This window comes from Onychostruthus taczanowskii, unplaced genomic scaffold, assembly GCF_017590055.1.
Source record: "Onychostruthus taczanowskii isolate IOZ18803 unplaced genomic scaffold, ASM1759005v1 scaffold66, whole genome shotgun sequence".
NCBI lineage: Eukaryota > Metazoa > Chordata > Aves > Passeriformes > Passeridae > Onychostruthus > Onychostruthus taczanowskii.
Window position 1 is genome coordinate 2,576,541 of NW_024504344.1, and position 20,655 is coordinate 2,597,195.

The following is a 20,655-nucleotide window of genomic DNA, read 5'->3' on the forward strand; positions in this document are numbered from 1 at the left end:
ATTGAGGTTTTCAGAACTTAGCAGGAGAAAGTGAGAAGAATCTTTCTACATTTATAGACATCCATGCACTCTCTTACTCAGCGGAAATAAAACAGCTCCACATTCCTTTAAACAAATAATGGTGGCGGGTTTTAATTCCATTATTAAGTCAAAATCAAACAGGAACACTGGAAGATGCAGTCAGGTTGCAATTGAAACAGATTTCTGAAAATAAACAGGCTCAAATGCTTGACTTCAGCTTTCACCTAAAGAAGCATCTTCAAAAGTAGCACATTTTCGAGCATGTGTTAAACAGAAACAGCAGCAGTCAACTTTCCATTTTAAATGAACAAGTTTGTAAACTTGTTTGGAAAGAAGTAAATTAAGAACTGACAAAAATGACAGCTGAAAGCAGTAGCTGAAAGTCACGGTATTTTTTTTCTAAATATAAATCAAGTAAGACCGAAATATCTTCCGTTTCATTTATAAAAGCAAGTTCTATTTTTCTTTTTTTAAATCTACCTACTTGTATACAATTTTAACTGGCATTATTCAGTTTAAAATTGTTTTTCATATTGCTGAAGTTATAGTTCTCTTTTTTTAAATCTCCATGTTTGCATACTATCTTAACTGGCATTAATCAGTTTAAATTTTGTTTCATAATGCTGAATGAATTAATTTTATCTTGCCGTTCCAAGCTACTTGTAGCTTGTGCAGCTCAAAACAGCCACAGATCGGTATACTAAAAGCACTGATACATATATTTAATGAAAGTATATAATTTTCCAGGAAATACAGGATGGAATTATATGGAAAAAAAAAAAAGAAAAAGAAGGGGCACAACAGGAGAATGTGAAGGCTACATCAAGCACCCATCTCAGCTTAGTAACCAGGCAGCTTTCAGTAATATTCCTCAAAAATGAGCAGCTCCATATCCCTCTGCTCCAAACCTAAACATTTGTACTCACTCATGTCTCTTTCCTGTGTGCTCACAAAGTTTTGCTTGCTTTGGGGTTTTCTTCCAGCAAACTCTGTTTTTGCATGTTTATATCACAAATTTGAGTAACTGAGGGGTATCGCTAAGTGCAAACTACTTGGGCTTACAGGTTTAGCCTGGGTACTAAATAAATGGGGATATTTCAATTATTTTATGTAATGGAATCTAAGAAAAATTATCTTTCTGAACACTTTTCCATATTATAGAGTCTGAATATTCCCAAATTAGGTTAGTGCATTATATTCTTCAGTTTTTTGAAATCTTAGAAATGTAGAAACTCATAAAGGCCTTAAAACTGGTAATTTCAGTCTTTTGCTTTTATGGTATTCAAGATCCAACAGATCAAGTACTTTCAATAGAAACATAAATGTGTCTGCTGAAGATCTCTCTTCACTGTTATTTATGGAGTTTTCCCCACCATTTTGTGGTACAAACCTCCAACACACACACACACACAAAAGCCATTTTATTTAAAATACACACTCCAGTATGTGGGATATGAAAATGAACTACTTTCCACAGAAAATGAATCCACAAATGACACATTTGCATGTATTTATAACACAGGTTTACCATTCACAGTACAATCCACCTGGTGGTATTTAATTAATAGGAGGGAATCGTATTTGCACCATGTCCAAATTTCATTCTTGAAATACTAAATTCATATCAGGAATTCCTGCTTAGATTATACTTCAACTTCTTATCTTAAATAATGTCCAGTTCCATGTAGGAAACAAATCTTTTCAATTTCCAACAGTCATTTATTTTCTAGTCTCTCTTCAAAATCAATCACAAGTTGGTGGTAGGACAGGCAGGTTACAAATCACAGGGAATTTAAGTATCCTATAAGATTTTCTTTTTGCAAATATAATGAACTCTCAGTCATGCATAGGCTACGAGCAAAAAGATAAGTTAATTTACACATGCATTCTCTAGCAGTCACTAATTATTTAACTCAGCTTTATCTTAAACCATACATTAATGGAAAATAAAAATCTATTTAAAATTAAATTCTCTGTGAGGAAATGTGGGGAAATTTAATTTTGGTGGCATATTAAATAAAAGACTTAACTTTCAATCAGATTTCTTTAAAAGAGGATTCAGATTTCAGTAAGGAAAAAAAATAAGGAAAAGGAAAAAAAGAAACCACCAGAAGTTGCTGGGATGCTGTGATAATTTAAGCTGAATTTTTTCCAAATAGCACACAAGTTTGGGTAGGACATAAGGAATAACACATTCAACACTTGCCAAGACTGCCACAACACTGACATGTCCTGTTGAATTCATTTCAGAACAGGTGCATCCCTACATTTCCAAGAACGATTCCAGCAAGATCCAGTTTGAAGAGGTCCCGTGACAGGGAAGGGCAGAGTCCCCCACGGGGATGGGGACACTGCTGACATTTTCACATTGCAGCCTCAGCAGCCATGCAGAACTACAGAAGTTTCAGAGCCTTCACTCCTTCTTCTAACTCCCCACATGAAAAAGTAAAGGAAAAGTGAAAACCTTCTCAGGAGGAAGCAAGGAGGAGCAATCAAAAGGGGGAACGTTGACAATTCCCTTCTGTTTATTTGCAGCTGAATTATTTTGTTTCTATTACTGCTTAAAACCTCTAGCTGTAGAAAAAAAATCTTAATTCCTTCTAGGAGGTAGGTCATAGATTTGTTTTCACTCTGTGCCCTGAATATTCATTAAAGATGCAGGGTAGCAATTTGTAATAAATTACATCATCATAAACTGATAGAAAGAACTGAAGAAGTGGCACTGGCAGGCAATTAGGGAAATTCCTGAGACAGGAGGGAAAAAAAACCCCAACCACCAGCAATCACAAATATCTTAAAGAACTTGGACATTATCCTAGAATGTAAAGGAAAAGGCAAGGAATACTCAGATTTCAGAGTTTTTTCTTGTTATTTTCTTTGCAGCCTTAGTTATTCCCACTGATTGCTACTCAGCTAAAGCAAGGATAGACACACAGGAAAAGAGGACCTGAACTGAATACAAAGAGGAGATGAAAAACTTCATCCTGATACTGTTAGTTCACAAAAAAGGTGTTTATCTTTGCCTCATCACAGATAAAGCATTACTCAAATTGGGAGCTGTGTATGCCCTGGACTCAAATATGAAGAAAAATCTCAGCTGTTGCCAAATTTGTGTGACAACACCAAAAAAGCCTTTCTTATTCTTCCTGTCTTGGCAATTTTGGTCACTGTCTCTTAATTTTAAAAGAAGTATTTAGATATAAACAATGTATTACAGAAAAGCAGACATACAGATATTTATCATCTCTTCACATTAAAATTCTTTTAACAGTAGGCTTGACTCAATCCATATTTCTTTCAATTTAGAATTCCCTAGAAAAAGCTAAACCTGGTATTTAGGTTAAAAATTGAAATACTGAAACTCCACATTTGATCTTCTCCATCATTTCAGAGCAGCCACTCCAGATCTGAACCTACTCCTCCAGTATTAAATGCTGCAGAGAAACTCCAAATCTGTAGCGTCTGTTTTTCATTTAATTGCTTTCAAATCAAACAGAGCCCGAACAAAACCCACAGACAAACCTGCAAGGAAATGCACTGCACTACACAGAGTATAACATGGAAAACACTGTTTCAAACCTGCTGCTATTCTTTAAGATTTTCCCAATTTATAAAACAGCACGAAAATGTAAACCAGAGAGCTGATGATGCAGAGAGAGAAGTATGGAAAATTTCAGTTTATCCTGAGTGATGAGATGAAATTCAAGGCTTATTTTTAAGGGTCAGAAAAATAAAACACCCACGAGAACTCCAAACAGGTAACCAGGCAAATGTAAAGGAATACATCTTTAAAACACAGGAACTAAATGATCAAAGTAATCCGTACCTTCCTTCAAAGGAATGCAGCAAGTGGGGGGGAAAAAGAGGGAGAAATAAAAGATGTCAGTGAAGCTGAGAAACTGTGCTGTGATGCAGAACTCCACGCTGCTTCAGAGCCAGTCCAGCCTCTTTCTTTAGGTTAGTCCAAAGCCAGCTCTTTGGCCTGGCTGGCAAAATTTTAATTAAGAGTTTCACTGTTCTGCAGATTTTAGCAATTTGAGCACAAAGGATGGACAGCTCCTCACTTTGTTTGCTGCATTCTGATTTTTTCAGCTCCTTTAAAAAAAAAAAAAAAGTTTTTCTTGTCTTAGAGACCAAGTTTACAAAGGACATTTTCCATTGTTTTCCTAATCCTAGAACCTGCAGTTTTTGGTGTCCAAAAGCAAGTTCCACTTCTAGAAAATTCAGACTCTGCTAGGAAAGCACACGGAGCAGTGGCCAAGCAGTTTCCTGTCTTTCCTGAGATACACAGAAATACTTTCTAACTCTTCTTAGGCAATTAAACCTTCAGTCACTGAGACAACTGCACAAAGTTCTTCCTTTTTAGTTCTTTTCAGCAGGAACATGAGCCAGATAAGAATCATAGAACTATGAATCCAAGATCATCAAGTGCAACCTTGACCAAATATCACCATGTCCACTAAACAGCACCACGAAATGCCACATCCAGTTATTTTTTGACACTTCCAGGGATGATGACTCCCCCAACTCCCTGGGCAGCCCCTTCCAGTGCCTAACAACTCTTTCAGTGAAGAATTCTTTTCTAATACACACTGTGAGTGTTTTGAAACAGGGAGATTTTGTTGCTCTGAGAAAGGAAGGTAAAAATTAAGATGCAAAATGAAAATGTACCAAAGTCAGAATCACAGACAGACTTCTATCCCCATTTGATGTTCTACATATCCTTAAAAAGCTTGATGGTCAAAGTTTGATTTTTTTTCCTGAGTAAGATGCAAGCCTGTGAGCTGAACAAATGAGGCAAAGAGAGCATGAGCTGAGCCTTACAGACTTTCACACATTAGGCTGGTACAAGGTACTCAACAGATGGCAAGATTCCTGAAAAACACAGCCAGGATTTTTTACATGGCAAAGCAACAGTGAGTAGAAAATACTATGGGAAATGAGAAAAGACAAAAACAACAACCAAAAAAAAAAAAAAAGGCAGAAAAGCTTCAAAGAGCTCATTGTATCATATTAACAAAAGACATTTCTAGACAAGGATAGAAACATGTCAGTGTTCCAGAGGAGGAAAATCAATGGCACAGACTTTGCTCTTCTGATGCTCTTTGTGCATGGGAGACACTCTGCAGGTGTCAGAACTGATCTGGGGTCTCTCTCCTGTCTCTGGACAGCAGCAATCAGAAGTTATGGGCAAGCAGAGCTATTTGAGATTCCTGCTCTCAGGCTGTCTTTCTGGTATTATTTTCCATACATTCCTCACTGGAGCGAGCTGGATATTATGAAAATGGACATTAGAGAAACATATATAAATTTTGTCCAAAATTCAGAATGTGTTTTTTTGTTTTTTTCTTAAAGCAAAATTATTAAGTTGACCTGAATTCCTCCTCCTTTTCTCTTCCAGCCAGTATTCCCTAAGTATTTGTTCCTGGAATATAAAGACCCCTATTTATGCCTTCCTGTTTTTCAGGAGATTCAACACACGCATCTAGGAGAGCCTGGTGTAATGAACACTCGTCTCAGCAGCACTTAGCCTGGCACTGCAGAGTGCAGAAAACATCTCTTTGCACATAGCTATGTCACGAATTCTGATTTTTAGAGGGAAACAAGGTCCCCTGTACACAGTAAAAAAAAGAGAATCTCCACAGGGTCATTGTGTTGCCTTTTCCATCAGGGACTTCTCAAAGCAGTGGCTTTCACAAAGGAGGTGAGGCGAGCAGAGCTGCCACTACACAAACATCTGAGGATTGGATTGTTTGGGTTTTGTTGGGAGTGGAGTATTTTTACTCCACAGAAATCAAAGTTACTATTCAAAAGTTATTGGTAAAATACAGGGTTATAACTACTCAGATCTGGGGACAGCTTTTACTTTTCTTCAACTCACCTCCCTTAATGTGAACATCACTCCCAGGAATATTCCCTGAAGTAAGTGGTATAGAACATAATAATAAAATTACTTTTACTTTTATTAATTTTTCAGTTAAAAATCTAACGAATCCCACAATTTCAAATCTATTCCATCCAGACCTCGAGATCATAACTCACACTTGGACACCAAGTACAAAGAACAGTTACAATTCAAACTATTCTACTTCTTTTGTGGTAGAAAATTTGCCATGGTGAAGTTATGCATTATAGTTGCATGACAGTACCATCACAAAGGAAACCCAAAAGGTCAGTTTCAAAACTGAAACACTAAAAAAATGTTCATTATAATTCATAAAACTTTAAAACTTTACAGAAATACAGCTTCAAGAGCAAAACCAGCACTTTGGGGGCAATCATCACTGAGCTGTATAATAGTGAAGGAAAAGCAGTGTCCTCCTTCCTTCAGAATTTGACATTTCTGTCATACACAAAAGTTATGAAAAAAATTCTAAAAATAATTGGTCCCACATTATCTCATTTACAGTAAGTAGAGCAAAAAGATACCTAGGGCAAAAGGTATCTTTATTTGCTTTAAAATCCAGTGCTGGAAATTGTAGGTAAGACGAATTAGAGCTAATGGTAAAATGCACTTTTAAAAGGCTATTTCACCATTACAGGAACTGCTGTAAGGACAGAGAAAGTTTTCTGCCACTGAAATATTTCCATAAAATTGGCTAACTTCCAAAAATGCCTTCTTCAGCTCAGAGTTCTTGGTTTGTTGCTGAAACCTCAGAGGTAAATTTATCAGGATCAGATTAGATGGATGATCAGTAGAAAGTTTTCTACCAAGGCTACAAGAATAGATTCCCAGCATCTGGATAACATTCAAATTTTTTTTATAATTCACATCATTTGCTCTCCATTTCTAGCTATTCCTCTCATTATTCTAGCCTGGAGCACCCATAGTCTACAGGTGATTACCAAGCAAGCAGATAAACTCAGGGAGAGGATTTGGATTGCCAACAGCACTGCACTGACCAACAAGAGGTAGAAAAACAAATGAAGAATAACATGGAAGAATTGAAAGAGAAAGACACAGACAACTGCCCATAGGGAACAAGCACCATGCAAGGGGCAAGATCCAGAAATGACTTTTGGTAAAGGATCAAGGTTCCAGGCAAAGAAATACTAATGCTGATTTTCTCCAGCAGTGAAGAGTACAGGATTTCAGATGATTTTTTTTTCATATTCTTAAGAAATAAGATTGCATCACCTGTTTCTCACCCTCTTTTTGGGATGGAGCATTTGGTGCTTATTTTGACAATATGTCCAACTCTACATCTTGTGTGATCTTGGACAAGTCATTTATTCCTTGTTCTGGACTCTCACTTGTTGCATCAAATGGCAGCAACAGTAATAATTGTTTATGACTTGCATTTAATAGTAACAAATATATTACTTGCATTTGCACAGTGTCTAACCAAAAATGAGTAGAATTTCATGTAATCACTCAAGAAAATTACTGAAATGGACTGCTCACCTTGCTGGACATTTGATACGAAGATATAACCTAGCTGAAAGTAAACTTGATAAAATTTAGACACATTAGCTACTGCCATGAAGCAGTCTAGAAGTCTCCTTGCTCCAGAGATTTACATTATTACAGAATATGTATTTTTATTGCTTCTTGTCATTTGTCTTTCTCTCTTCTCAGACCTATTTCAGCTAAACCAATAATGTTTTAAGAGCCCCAGGTTTAAAATTAGCAAGTCATTCTGAGTTCTTCACTCTTACCAATCTGCAAAGTGTGATGCATTATGCTCACTGTATTTAATAACTACAGACAGCTGAAGCACATCCAAGTCACTTAACAGTAATATTTATACTAATTTATCATCAAACTACACACCTCTAAGTGGTGCAGCAAATACTCCACACAAAAACAACATGCACCAGTTTAAAGGATCCATTTCCCAATGCAATATTCATAGTACTTTCGATCTTCTACTACCACAGAACGTGCTTTTTATTCCATTTAAAGACAAGAACATTAGGAATTTAATTTACTCTAAGATTACACCTACAGAAAATCAGGTCTAAATGAATCATAGAGAAACATCTAAGAAATGACACTCTATTTGATCAACACCCTCAAATTCCTACACTTTCCCCACTTCACGTAACATTTTTTACATCACTTGCTTTTCCCTCTCTCACATCATCAGTCACTGCAATTCACAGCAGGATCACCAATTTAATGACAACACGGAGAAACCAATTTCACAAAATGACCAACAAAATATGAGCTGGATCTCTTTTATCTAACACAATATTAAAAGCTGCATTTATTTCAGTCTCAAGGTTTTTTCCTCTTTGTCTTACAAAGAATTTCCTCTCCTCTAACTTTTGATAACTTTAGATAATTTTCATTGCTTGGAATTTCAGTATTTTGAAGTCAATCTTGTCCTGCTTCCCCTAACAAACAGTCAGCCTCTGACTGATCAATGATACATTTAGCACATCATCATTATTGGTACTAAATTAAAAAGCTTTAAACACACTTTAAATAAATTGAAATTCTCTTAAGCAATTCCTCTTCCAGACCATCTTCCTAAAAACTTGCAATCTAGGACATTTAAACCTGGTTTACCCATAAAGAGAAAATGTGGAGCTTGCTGGGATGATTCCCCAGTCACCTCCCTCAGTGATACAAAGTTGGTAAAGCAGATTCTGAGGTTCCCTTTCAAAAACGCTTTGGCATCAATCACAGCCACCACAGTCTGCACTTCCCATTTCTTCTGAGCAAAACTACAACACCTGACCTACCCTTCTGGAGTCCCCACAGTGATAAATTACTAAACTTCATTCTTTTTCTCATACTCCTGGGGAAGGCAGCTATTAAAAATGCCACTTCTAGCTAAACAGAACATTCACAGTCTAAAGATTCTACTTTTCTTTTACGAAGATGCTCTTTATCTCCTTGGCCAGCTGCCCAAAAATCAGAACAAAACTCCAAGCCTTACTATGATCTGCCTCTATGATTGAGGAATTGAAAATATTTCAGAAAAAAAAAAAAAAAAAAAAAAAAAAAGTTATTTGAAATGTTAAGAAACTGAACTTGCCTGCAGATTTACTTATTTATTCTGAAATGGAGAGAAAAAACTACGGCACACTGTTTATCACAGCCTGCAGTACAGCTATTCTTCATTACTTGTCAATGCACTGAGTTTTGTGGGTAAAAGACCACAGAAAATTACTAAATCAATAAAATCCATGGCATTTCAAAAAAGTTCCATCAAACATTTGAAAGCAAACATGATCATATGCAGGGTGAGCAATATTTAAGTAAAAAAGCAGCACGAGGCTGAAACCAACTTCAGCAGCAAATGTCTGGATCTACAACACAAGCACTGCAAATGTACACGGGTAAGAATCAAGTAAATAAGGCACCTGAAATAAAGAGTGGTCTTTGATCCAAACCCTGTCTGACCTACATCATCTGTTCTCATTAAAAGAGGAAAACTAAACATGCAAGAACTCGCAAGTGCAAAATAATGTGCAAAACCCCAAAGGGATTCTGAATTTGTGACACCTGACCATGGAGCACACAGCAGGTCACATTCTGAGAGCTCCAGGCTGCAGGGGCTCTCTGACCTCTGGAAGAACATTTTGAAGAAATTTATCATCTAATGCAAGAGCATTCACACAAATATCTCAGTTTCTCATTCTTAAAATTTCTTACAGAGCTGACTGGACTTTCACCACCCTGTTCCAGATGTTTGTTCCAAACCTCCTTCCCTCCACTTCAAGTTTCCAGCTCAGCAGGTCTTCACATGAGCCCATCTTTATTATTTCTCCATCATTCTAACCCAGTCAGCTTCCCCTCCTTTTCTCCCCTCACTATCTATACAGCCAACACCCTCCTACAAAAGCCAACGTCAGTATTGAGATTTTTTCCTGACTTATCAAAATGTCATTATGGATGTGACCACCTCCAGCTGGTCCCATAAGCTCTGTTTATTGTGTTGGTGTCAACTTTCATTTCTCTTTGTCCATCTTTAGACAAGAAAGAGATGAAGTGTGGTCTATACAGGAGATTGCACCTGCAGCTACTCCTGATGAGAGATTTGTTTGGGTATAAGCAGGGTATCAGCACTTGTTTTCTGAGTGACAATGAAGTCCAAAAAAAGTGCTTTTGACAGGCAGACAGTGAATCCATCCAATTTTTTTCTACTAGTACTTTATAAATTTTTTAATCCTCCTTTCATGTCAAACAAAATGGGAAAAATAGCAAGTTCTAAAACATATTGCATTGAAATTGTAGATACTACTGGGATAATATTGAATGTAAAATACAATACAAGCTAAATGAATTGAATTTATCCAAATCCAAGGGGCAGTAGGGGTTTTTTTCCCACCCCTGGCTCTTGAGAATAGATTTAGTCAAGTATTTTCTTAGTATTCTGAATTACAGTCCTCTCTAGGGCACAACAGACTGTTCCTTTCTTGAGAGACCAGTTCACAGAAGAAGAGAGGAAGAGGAGTGGAGAGCAGAAATTGTGTGGAATACTCAACTATTTATAGAACTCCAGGGAAGGTAAGCAATGCTCAACTGGGCAGGGAAGGAAAGCTAAAAGCATTTAGACCCAGACTGCTCAAAAATTGCCAGCTCTCATCCAGATCCAGATCGTAATCAAATTTTGCCAGACAGGTACCAACTGCCAAAACCCCATTTCTCCCTTGTTTTTGCAGAATGACTCTATTTTTATAATCCACTTTATCTCAAAAAAACCCTGCAAATCTTGGCCAGGAAAGCAAGAAAAAAACACCTTGCTGACCTGGCAAAGGTTGATATGGATCACAGCTCCAATCTGAGCAGACTTCAGGAGACGTGAGTGGCCTTCTGGCATGCACATCACAAACTGTCAATTATAAAAAATAAGATATGTACTATTTTGATAAAAATCAGATTTGGAAGTGAAGGAGCTTTGTTTATTTTTTATCTTCTACCATCTTGAAAGTTATTAGGAAAGCAAGAGTTACAAACATAAAACTTGACATGTTTAATACTGAGGCAGAACTCAGGGCCACAGAATTTATAAGCATAGTAATGAATTCCAAAATAGGACAGTGTGGAAGTACAACATCTAAACTGGACTATATATTTGTGGCTAAGATCTCATTCCTATAATCACATTTCATCAACTAAATGTAAATTTCAGTTGTGTTCTATGGACTTAACATCTACTCTAAATTCAGCGGCACTCAAAATTATTTAAAAATTAAAAAAAAAAACCCACTTGTTCTGTTTAAGGCTTAAACTTAGACTAGATATAAGGCTTATTCAGTAAAAGGAGTTAGAACTTAAAGTATCAACAATATAAAGTTTATCCCTATCAGCAGCACACTTTCACATAGAAGAGTAAAGCCTGAGAACTGAATAGAAAAAAATCCAATTAAGGCTTGCATCTCATCTTAATACACTGCTGAGTAAATCAGAAAAGATACATTAAAGACAGTGTGTTAAATTAAATTAGCTCTACATACTGTATTTTAACACTTCCTACCATTTACTGAGAGTGCAGGAACAGAGCAGTTTTATGAGAGTACTTAAAACCTCTCCAGCTTCTGCAGCTGAATCTCCAGAATTACAGCTCACATTCAGGATAGAGAGGGAAATTCTCCTGAACAAACAAGTCTCAAAACAAACAAAGAAGTCAGCCAAATCCCTTATAAATTATAAACCAGCCCTGTCTGCCAAACAACTGGCCAGTAAGCACTGGGAATGTTTAACAGCTTAAACCAAGGTTTTAAAAAACTTACAATATGCTTTCAAAGTTTTCATCACCCAGATAAAGAGTTCTCCAACTCTTCATTTGGGTTGGACTGATCCCTAAAGCTCAAGTCCATATGGAATAAGGACTGAAGTGCCAGTTTGTTTCTCCCATCTGACAAGAACTAGACCATACCACATAATCTCAGCTTCCAAGCATGAAAAGCAGTGCAGAATTCCCCAGGTTCAAACTGACACTGTGTTTGCTGAGAGATTATGGCATCTGGTTACATTTCTCACTGCAGCTTTTGCATGAAGACATAGAATAGTTGAGTATGTGAACACACTGCGGTGTTACTCAAAAAGTCACAGATTCAGCCTCAAACCTGACATTCACACGCCACAGCAATGGTGAAAGGCTGAGTTACCCTAAGCAAAGTAATTCATCCTTTCATGCAGATGCACCCTGGAACAACCAAGGAGTTTAGACAAGGCTCAGCACAACAACCCAGCACTGAACAGCAGAAAAGAGTATCTGAACATAATATTACAGCCCGAGATTCTATTCAGCTTGAGGGTATAAGCAAGTTTTATGATGAGGTCATAAAGCAATTTCTACACTGAATTTATGAGCTCATTCTAACAGTCATTTCCAGAAGCCAGTGACTGGTTTATTAGGACACAGCCTACAGCAAAATTGGAAACAGAGATTGCAGAGAAGCTCAACTGCAATACCCAAGACTGAAGCACAAAATCTGTAAGTCAAACAAGTAGGGAGGGAAGGTTTAAGCATGAGGCTTATAAATATCTGAACAAGGACATTTCAGAATCAGCAACACGAGAAGCATTGATTTACACTCACTTTCATTTGCAGAAATTCACTTTTATTTGAACATGAGCTTATGTACAGCATGCAGGATTGAAAAATAACCACTACCCCTGAATATTCACACCAGATACCTATTGTTAAATCATGAATAAGTGACAGCAGTGTGTTTTCACCACACATACAAATTGTTTAAGATCCATCTTGCTTCTTAACTTAAAAACTCCCACTTGCTTCTTACATTAGTCCTTGTCAAACCACTCTAATTGGAACAACAATAAATCAAATGTAACCCAGAGCTCATCCCAAACTGCACTGTGAGGGACAAACAGCCCACAAACACAGATCTGTTCTGCTGCCATAGGGAGAAACTCAAGGATCTTTTAAGGAGGTTCTAGGGAACTCAAAAAGGTTCATAAATATCAAACATTTTTAGACTCAGCATCAAAGGGAACCTTGGATCCTCTCTCGTGTGCCGATCCCAGCTTGTTTCATTTCAGACAGTAATGTCTGAGCAAAAGCATTTGACAATGAACATAATTCATGTACCCAAAGACACCCAGAGAGTGTCAAATCCAGAGAGACTCAATCCAAAACTGCAGCGAATTCCTCAAAACTCAGCCAAGATAACTGGACCACAGCACATTCTAATTATATCTATGAATCCTTAATTGACTGGATTGTTTACAATAACTCCCTGTATCTGTGGTTTGGAAATTATCTGGCTTTCATTTTAAGCTATTGGTGGTTCCTATGCTGCTTCCTACTAATGAACAGTATTAAAACAGAAGCACAAGCAGAAATCGACATTATCACAGAATGACTGCCTAAAGAAGCAAATATATCTCCTCAGTTGTAACAGGTCATTTTTTCTGGTCATTTAACCACTACCCACTATGTCAGTCCATGTACATATCGACTTAATTATGTGCATAGCCCAGTGAATAAAAAAAAATTTTAGCATAGTTCTAAATACTTTTGAGCTCCATAGGCATTTTTAATCCAAGCAGATCCAATTATTGGTTTATAGTAGTTTAATTGGGACTAACTCCAGGCATGCTACAGGTGCTGTACAGCAGTGATGCTCATCAGGCTCAGGACACAGAGATGTTACTCAGCAAAGAACCCTTTGATGCTGTTGGAATGTGTATTCTCTACTCAACATAGTTTTGAACATCTGAATGGTTCTTCCATCACAAAATACCAATTAAAACAAAATTCATTCCATAAACCTGGCAACAGGACCCAGCATGTGCCTTCCCATCAAGTTTTGCTACATATGTTAAAAACCAAGTTTCTGCTTTACAGCCCTCCAACAACCTTCTAATACTATCACACAGATCATTGAGAACCTGCAACTTCTTGGTTGCCAGGACAACTGATTGACAAGCAGAAAGTGCACAAAAATGCTTTTTTCTTTGTGTACTTGGTGCAAAGTTCTGCATTTCTAGATTTTTTAGTCCTATCTTGAAATAACACTCCCATTGCCGCCGTCACTGAGAAATGTCCATAAGTCACACGTTCTACACAAAGCTCTGAACTTCAAAATTAATGCTGGACATTTTATTCACTTAAATAGCAATTTTTTCCTCAATCATGCTCATTTATATTTATAAACAATTGGGAAACACCTTACTATGCCATAAAACACAAAAGCTTTAGTAATTTTGCTAAGACCTTTCCTATGCTGCAGTCATGTTTTCTGTGCTGCAGAATCAATTGATGATGAATTAGCAGTGCTAATGGTCCAAAAGAAACACACTTACAAATTAACAGTTTCACCTGTTTACTGCTCAGATCGAATTGTGAATATTCTCACTGTGAAGGAAGCAAATTCACAGCAAGCCACTGAGAAAAGCAGAGCCTGTGTTTGCTTCTCAAACACACGTGAAGCCAAATTTTGCCACCTACAACACTCACTCTAATTCCTGACAGGATGAGCTGATGCAGAACACAGATCTGTGCAGGGAATGTGTCAAATACTGCACACAACATTCACCAAAAGCTGGGAAGAGATCAATGAAGTGCTGCAGTTCACTATTTACAATCTTTCTTATTTTCATCTCACATTATATCTTCTTCAAATCTGGTCATTATAAAGCTACATTTATTTTATGCTCTAAACAAAACCTTACACTTTCAACAGGTAAGATCTGCCACCGAAAAGCAAAGAGCAGCTTAGGCCAGGGCACTCTTGATAAGCCCAGTGCAGCTTCCATCTACACAGCTCTTCTTCCACCTACACAATTCTTCTTCCACCCTGCTACTTTTCTTTACTTTTGCTTTGTCTCTCTTAACTATTCTGTTTTATTACTTGTACGAACATCACTAAAAAAAACTCACTGCCAGAAAGCCAAGAATTCACAGAGAAGCACCTTCCTACAGAGTAAATAGCAGGAGAAAGCGCCATGAGGTGAGCTGACAGCTCCTCCCGTACACCACAGGGACAGCCAGCTCTGCAATTTCCACTCTTAGCCTGATCTTTCTTCACCTTTTTTGTTTGTTGCCTCTAATATAACAATCCAAACACAGAACATCAAGCTGTGCTAAAGAAAACCAAAGGGAAATATTTATGAGACAAGGAAACCTTTGTTTTTTAATCATACAACAAACCGCAGCACAGCACAACTAAAAAAACATGGGTTTTACTTATTTTGATGTCATTTCCCTACCTTGACGTGACTGAAATCACCAACTTTGCTGCTTTCTTGGGGATTCAGAGGCTTGGTCTCCACTCTTGGTTTGACAACCTGCCTGAAAGGACTGGAGAGTGGGAGTCCACTGACACTGATTCCATCTGGAAAACAGAACAAAGAGAATTACTTTCTTGTCTAATGCTATGTTTTGTTCCAATCAATTTATATCTTATTATCAAAGAGGGGGGAGGAAAGACACAAAAAGTGATATTAACCTTTTACACAAAAAGACAAAACAAAAGACAAAGATTATTTGGCTGTTTCTCCCAGAACACCAAAAATAATTAAACTTGAACACACCAAAAACTTGGTGAATATCGCAGGGACAGAGGGAAACTGCATTTGAAACATCACAACAGAGATGTCAGAGTTAATAATATAAAATGAATTTTAGCATTTACAGTATTAAAATAAAAATCAAGGTTTTCCATGACAGTGTGATCCTATCAGCTCCTTAGGACCCTTAAATTAATTTATAGTACAAGGATTTCTTTTTAAAGTATATATTGTGGAAAATGACAGAAAATAGAGATGTCATGTTTTGTACATCTACTAATGCAAAAATAGATAAAATAGTTCTCAATTATAAAGGAGGCAGAATGGAAACTTAAGGTTTCCATTGTAAGGGTCAACAAAAAAGCTTAAAAATACACTGAGAGGAATGTTCCCAGTTTGGTGCTTATTCTTAGTCTGGGTACTAAAGGTGACAAAGATACAACACAACAACAGTTTCTGTTAGTGCCAACAAGGTGTAACTTGAAGGTAAATAAATGCACTGCAGCATATTTGGGGTCCTCAACCCAAAAACTCTAAGCACAAACTTAAAATGTTTGAAAATTACTGCTGAATCAAAAGAATTAGAAGAACAAGAGATTTAAAATAAGGAAGTTTTAACAAACAGTAAAACTAGATTCACTATTTGTTATTATTTAGATTTACATCCCAAGAAGAGAAAGACTTTGTTCCTTGATGCTGTGCAGAGCAACTGCAACCCACAAACACCAACTAAATACAAGCAAAATCTCATGTACAGCAGCAGAGACATACAGCTGAACACACAGGAACCACCAAATTGTGACACAAAATCCAAACATATTTCCTAAATTGCTCCTATGAAATCTGGACATGTTGAGGATACATTCCTCAAAAGAAGAAACCCTAAGAATAAGATGGAACATGAAAGGGGTTTTGTTTCATTAAACTTCACAGGTATCCAAATGAGAAAACAAAGGGAGTATTCCCATATTCCCTTACTTGAATTTCCTTCACTAAGTAATTCTAAAATGCACCTTAGCACTGAATAAATATCCTGTTCTATCAGTTCCTGGGGAGAGCAGGACAGGAGGTGAGAGCACCCTGCCCGTGCAGTGCAGCAGGACCATGAAAAAGACAAAATACAGAAATAAATACAGAACTACATTTGATCACAGGCTTTGAAAGATGCTCTTTCAAAATGAAAATTAGAAGTTTTAATTGAGGAAAAACATTCTTCTCCAACTGATGAATGATTTTTCACTAGTTCTATATTTAGAACAAAAACTGACACTGACTGGTGCATAAAATTGCAAATTAAAACATGAAAAGAACCAAGTATGAAAACCTGCATGGCATTAGTCAGATTTTCCACTTTTTATATGGCATGAGCTTTACTTCTTTGAGAGAAGAATAGATAATACCTAAAACAACATCACAGAGATACAACTAATGCCTTTCTTAATTATTTTATCCTTTAAAATCCCATTTTATTTTTAATTTCTACAGTGGGGGGGAAGAGAAAACAATAGTTAAAACATTTTCTCTGGAAAGAAGACATTTTTGACTCTCTAATTTGTACCTGAAAAAGGAGGTTTTCTAGCAAAGGAGACATCAGGATGAAAGGGAAGTCCAAGGTAACTTGGCAGTGGTTGAACTTTCTGTCTCAAGTCTGTAGCACTCTCACAGAGACAATGCCAGGCACTTTGTTATGCTGCAAATGACTCAGCCCTTCACAGCCTGGACTGCTCAAGGCAACTTCTCTGCCAGAGGACAAAAAAATAATTTTCTACCACAAACAACTATTTTTAAAAATTATTTTATTTCTTCTGTTCTTTGATCAGGCAGCAATGGGGGAAAACACCTTGCCCAGATCCCCTGCAATACATTAAATAGAATGGTGGAAATCCTGTTAAAAACCCTGGTAGGCTGATGAACTTAATGATGACAGGAGAAAACATTGAGCACCAATGAAGCAGTTCTCCAAAAGTTTTACATTATTGATACTTATATTTTTTGAGATTTCATACATTTTACTTTCTCTCATGAAGTTTGGAGAGATGAAGATGCTCGATCCACTGGAGTTTTCTTTTGTCAATCCCTATTGTCAAACATCCTGAGCAGCCTTACACTATAAAAAGTATAATTATCTTTCTACTCTGTCCAGAAATTTTCCTAATTTCAACAATCCACACTGAATATTTCCATGGTAACAGCATATGACCAACACTTTTCCCATGGTAACTGCAAAAACACAGCTTGCCTTTCCAATATCCCAGTCACTGCTGTCACAACAGAGCACAATCTCTTACCAGCATTTCCTCTCTCCTATCAAAATTTAAGTAAATTGTCAATTTAACTTCATTAGCCACTTTCCCAGCACACAGCACAGAAGAATCCCACAAAATTTCTTACTTGAATGAGGGAAGTGCATTCAGGGAGTTAAACGTGTGGATTTACAATGCAGAAAGCACAGAAGGAAGAGGTGGCACGGGACAGCTCCTGGCTCGTCACACTGTCCTGGGCAAGGATCACTGGCCTGACCCAGGGGACAAAAATGGATCCACTTTCAACAGGTACATCACAGCTATGGAGGTCTCAAACTCCACAGCAAGGAAACACTTTAAAACTGTGTTTTAAGTGCCACCACAGAGGCTGGCATTCTGAGGCAGTGTCCAGGGAATTCCATGTCGCACAAAATGGAAACAGTGGAAAATTTTAGGCTGAAGTGCTGCTTCTTTCCAGCAGAATTTCATACAATCCAACAGCAGCTCAGACCTGCTTCCTGCAGCTTCCTGAACAGCAGCACTGGGACCCCAGGAGGGGCAGGAGGAAGAAGAATCCCAGAATCATTCAGGTCAGAAAAGGCCTCAGAGATCACCAGGTCCAGCCTGGGACCGGACATCACCACGTCCATCAGCCCAGAGCCCGAGTGTCATGTCCAGTCTGTCCTGAAACACCTCCATGGATGGAGGCTCCATTGCCACCCTGGTGATTCCACGGAGGGAGGAGGGGCTGCTGGCCTGGAGCAGGATCCCTTCCTGCAGCCCAGGGATGTTTCTGGGGGGATTCTGCCCCTCTGCTCTGCTCTGCTCTGCTCTGGGGAGATTCCCCCCCAGAGTGTTTTGTCCAGCTCTGGCGCTCCCAGCATTGAAAGGATGTCGAGCTGCTGGACCAATTCCAAAGGAGGCATCAAAGATGCTCAAAGGGCTGGGATGTCTCTGCTCTGAAGACAGGCTGGGAGAGCTGGAGCTGTGCAGCCTGGAGAAGAGAAGGCTCCATAGAAAACTCAGAGCCCTTTCCAGGACCTAAAACGGATCCAAGAGAGCTGGAGAGGAACTTTTTGCAAGGCCATGGAGTGAAAAGACAAGGGGGGGTGGCATCGAACTGACAAGGAGAAATTCTTTATCCAGAGCATGATGAGGCCCTGGCACAGGTTGCCCAGAGAATATGTGGATGCCCCATCCCTGGAACTCTTCAGACCAGGTTGGCAAGGGCTTGGAGCAACCTGGGATAGTGGAAGGTGTCCTGCCCATGGCAGGGAGGTGGAATGAGGTGATCTTGAAGGTCCCTTCCAATCCAAACTATTCTATGACACTATGTCACAGAATCATTGGAAAGTACACAGCTTGATCATAACATATGAAAACTAAATGCCACCTCAACCCATTTGTTTATTTTGTCAATTCTTGCCTGATTGAAATCTCAAAACAAAAATTTCTTGGTAGGCAACATCTCATAAGAACACTGCAACAGCTTTGAAGTACTTTAAACATGCAGAAAAACAGAAAAAAAAAAAAACTCGAGACAGGAGACTCTACTTGCTGAACTTCAATGCCTTTTCTTTTTTTTTCCCCCTAGAAAAAGAGAACTGTATTCTCATGATGTGTGCAAAATTCCAGAAACTTGCTGTGCGCAGCAACAAAGAGCAGAATAACACCAGAACACACAGAGTTTGAGGCAATATAATCCACCCTTCACACCTCAGGTGGGCACTGAGATGCAGCTCCTTCCCTCCCTCAAAAATGTGCTCAGGACCATCAGAGGAGGGACCCCAGGCAGCAGCACTCCAGGCAAAGCTCCTGGGAATGCAGCAGCTCTGTGGCTCGCAGGAGCAGGGCACAGCCAACATGAAACAGACTTAAGGTCTTCTTTGAAACCCCATTACCTTTGAAGACAATAATTAACAACAACAAATGCGCTGTAAATAAGGATTTATGTCCTGAGGTTGTTGAACTGAACCAAAATTGGAAGATAAATTTACAATAAGGGTGAATGCAATGAAAGAGAACAACTGAAGTGTAAAGAAGTTCATAATATTCAGATTATGTATGCAGATTACATTAGATGCTAAAATAAAGTGCCTCAGCAAAGGAACAGCATAAAAAGAGGGCAGGTTTATTGGCCTGTATGTGCCAATAATCAATTTATTGCTGTTTGCCTCCTGTCTATCTTAGTTATTTACATTGTAAAGATACACCAGCTCTCTGAATATTTGTGTAGTGGCTAGAGTACTATGGTACTAACATACATTGTTTAAAAAATCCCACCCTACATTACTCAAATCATGAGACAAGATGATTTATCTGGTTTCAAGTGCAGAGAGAAGAGAAGAGAAGAGAAGAGAAGAGAAGAGAAGAGAAGAGAAGAGAAGAGAAGAGAAAGAGGGCACCTTATCTTCCATAAGTACTAAAGCTGGAATTCAGTAAGAATTCTATAGTTCTCAAAAAAATTAAGAATATTTTTTCAAGTTACACAGTGATGAATTTATGGAGGACACAGAAGCATCTGTATTAAAAAAAAAAAAAAACATAGAACACAAGAGAAAAAAACCTCTCATTTACTCATTTTAACAGCACAACCAAACTGGCATCTTCAAACTGTAAAGGAAAAAAAAAAAACACTTCATAGAAATGAAGTCACTTCAAAAGAATACTCAGAACAATTAAATGTTATAAAGGCTACCAAGCAGAATAACATGGAAATTATAATAATGCAACATCTCTGAGGACCCCATCATCATCATCAGTGATACCATTATCCTAATAGAGTCCTCTAGGCTACTTAGTTTCTTGGAAGAACTGTCAAGAGAACATTTAAATTCCAAACCAGGTATCATTAAAAAAAAAAAAAAAAAAGGCTTTGTCTGTACACTGTGTAAGTGCAGGGACATTTTAAAGTAGATAAAATCTGGCCATTAAAGCAGGAAAACAACAAAGGGA

The 20,655-nt window shown here is 37.9% G+C and overlaps 1 protein-coding gene across 3 annotated transcripts in view; it reads right to left on the reverse strand.

Annotated features, from left to right (window-relative positions):
* TRAPPC9 (trafficking protein particle complex subunit 9) overlaps positions 1-20,655 on the reverse strand; it is a 431,865-nt gene that overhangs the window by 348,982 nt on the left and 62,228 nt on the right. For all 3 annotated transcript variants that reach the window (XM_041420836.1, XM_041420834.1, XM_041420837.1), the window contains one exon: positions 15,158-15,282. In XM_041420836.1, the coding sequence (XP_041276770.1) occupies positions 15,158-15,282 (125 nt within the window). The remainder of the gene's footprint in view (positions 1-15,157; positions 15,283-20,655) is intronic.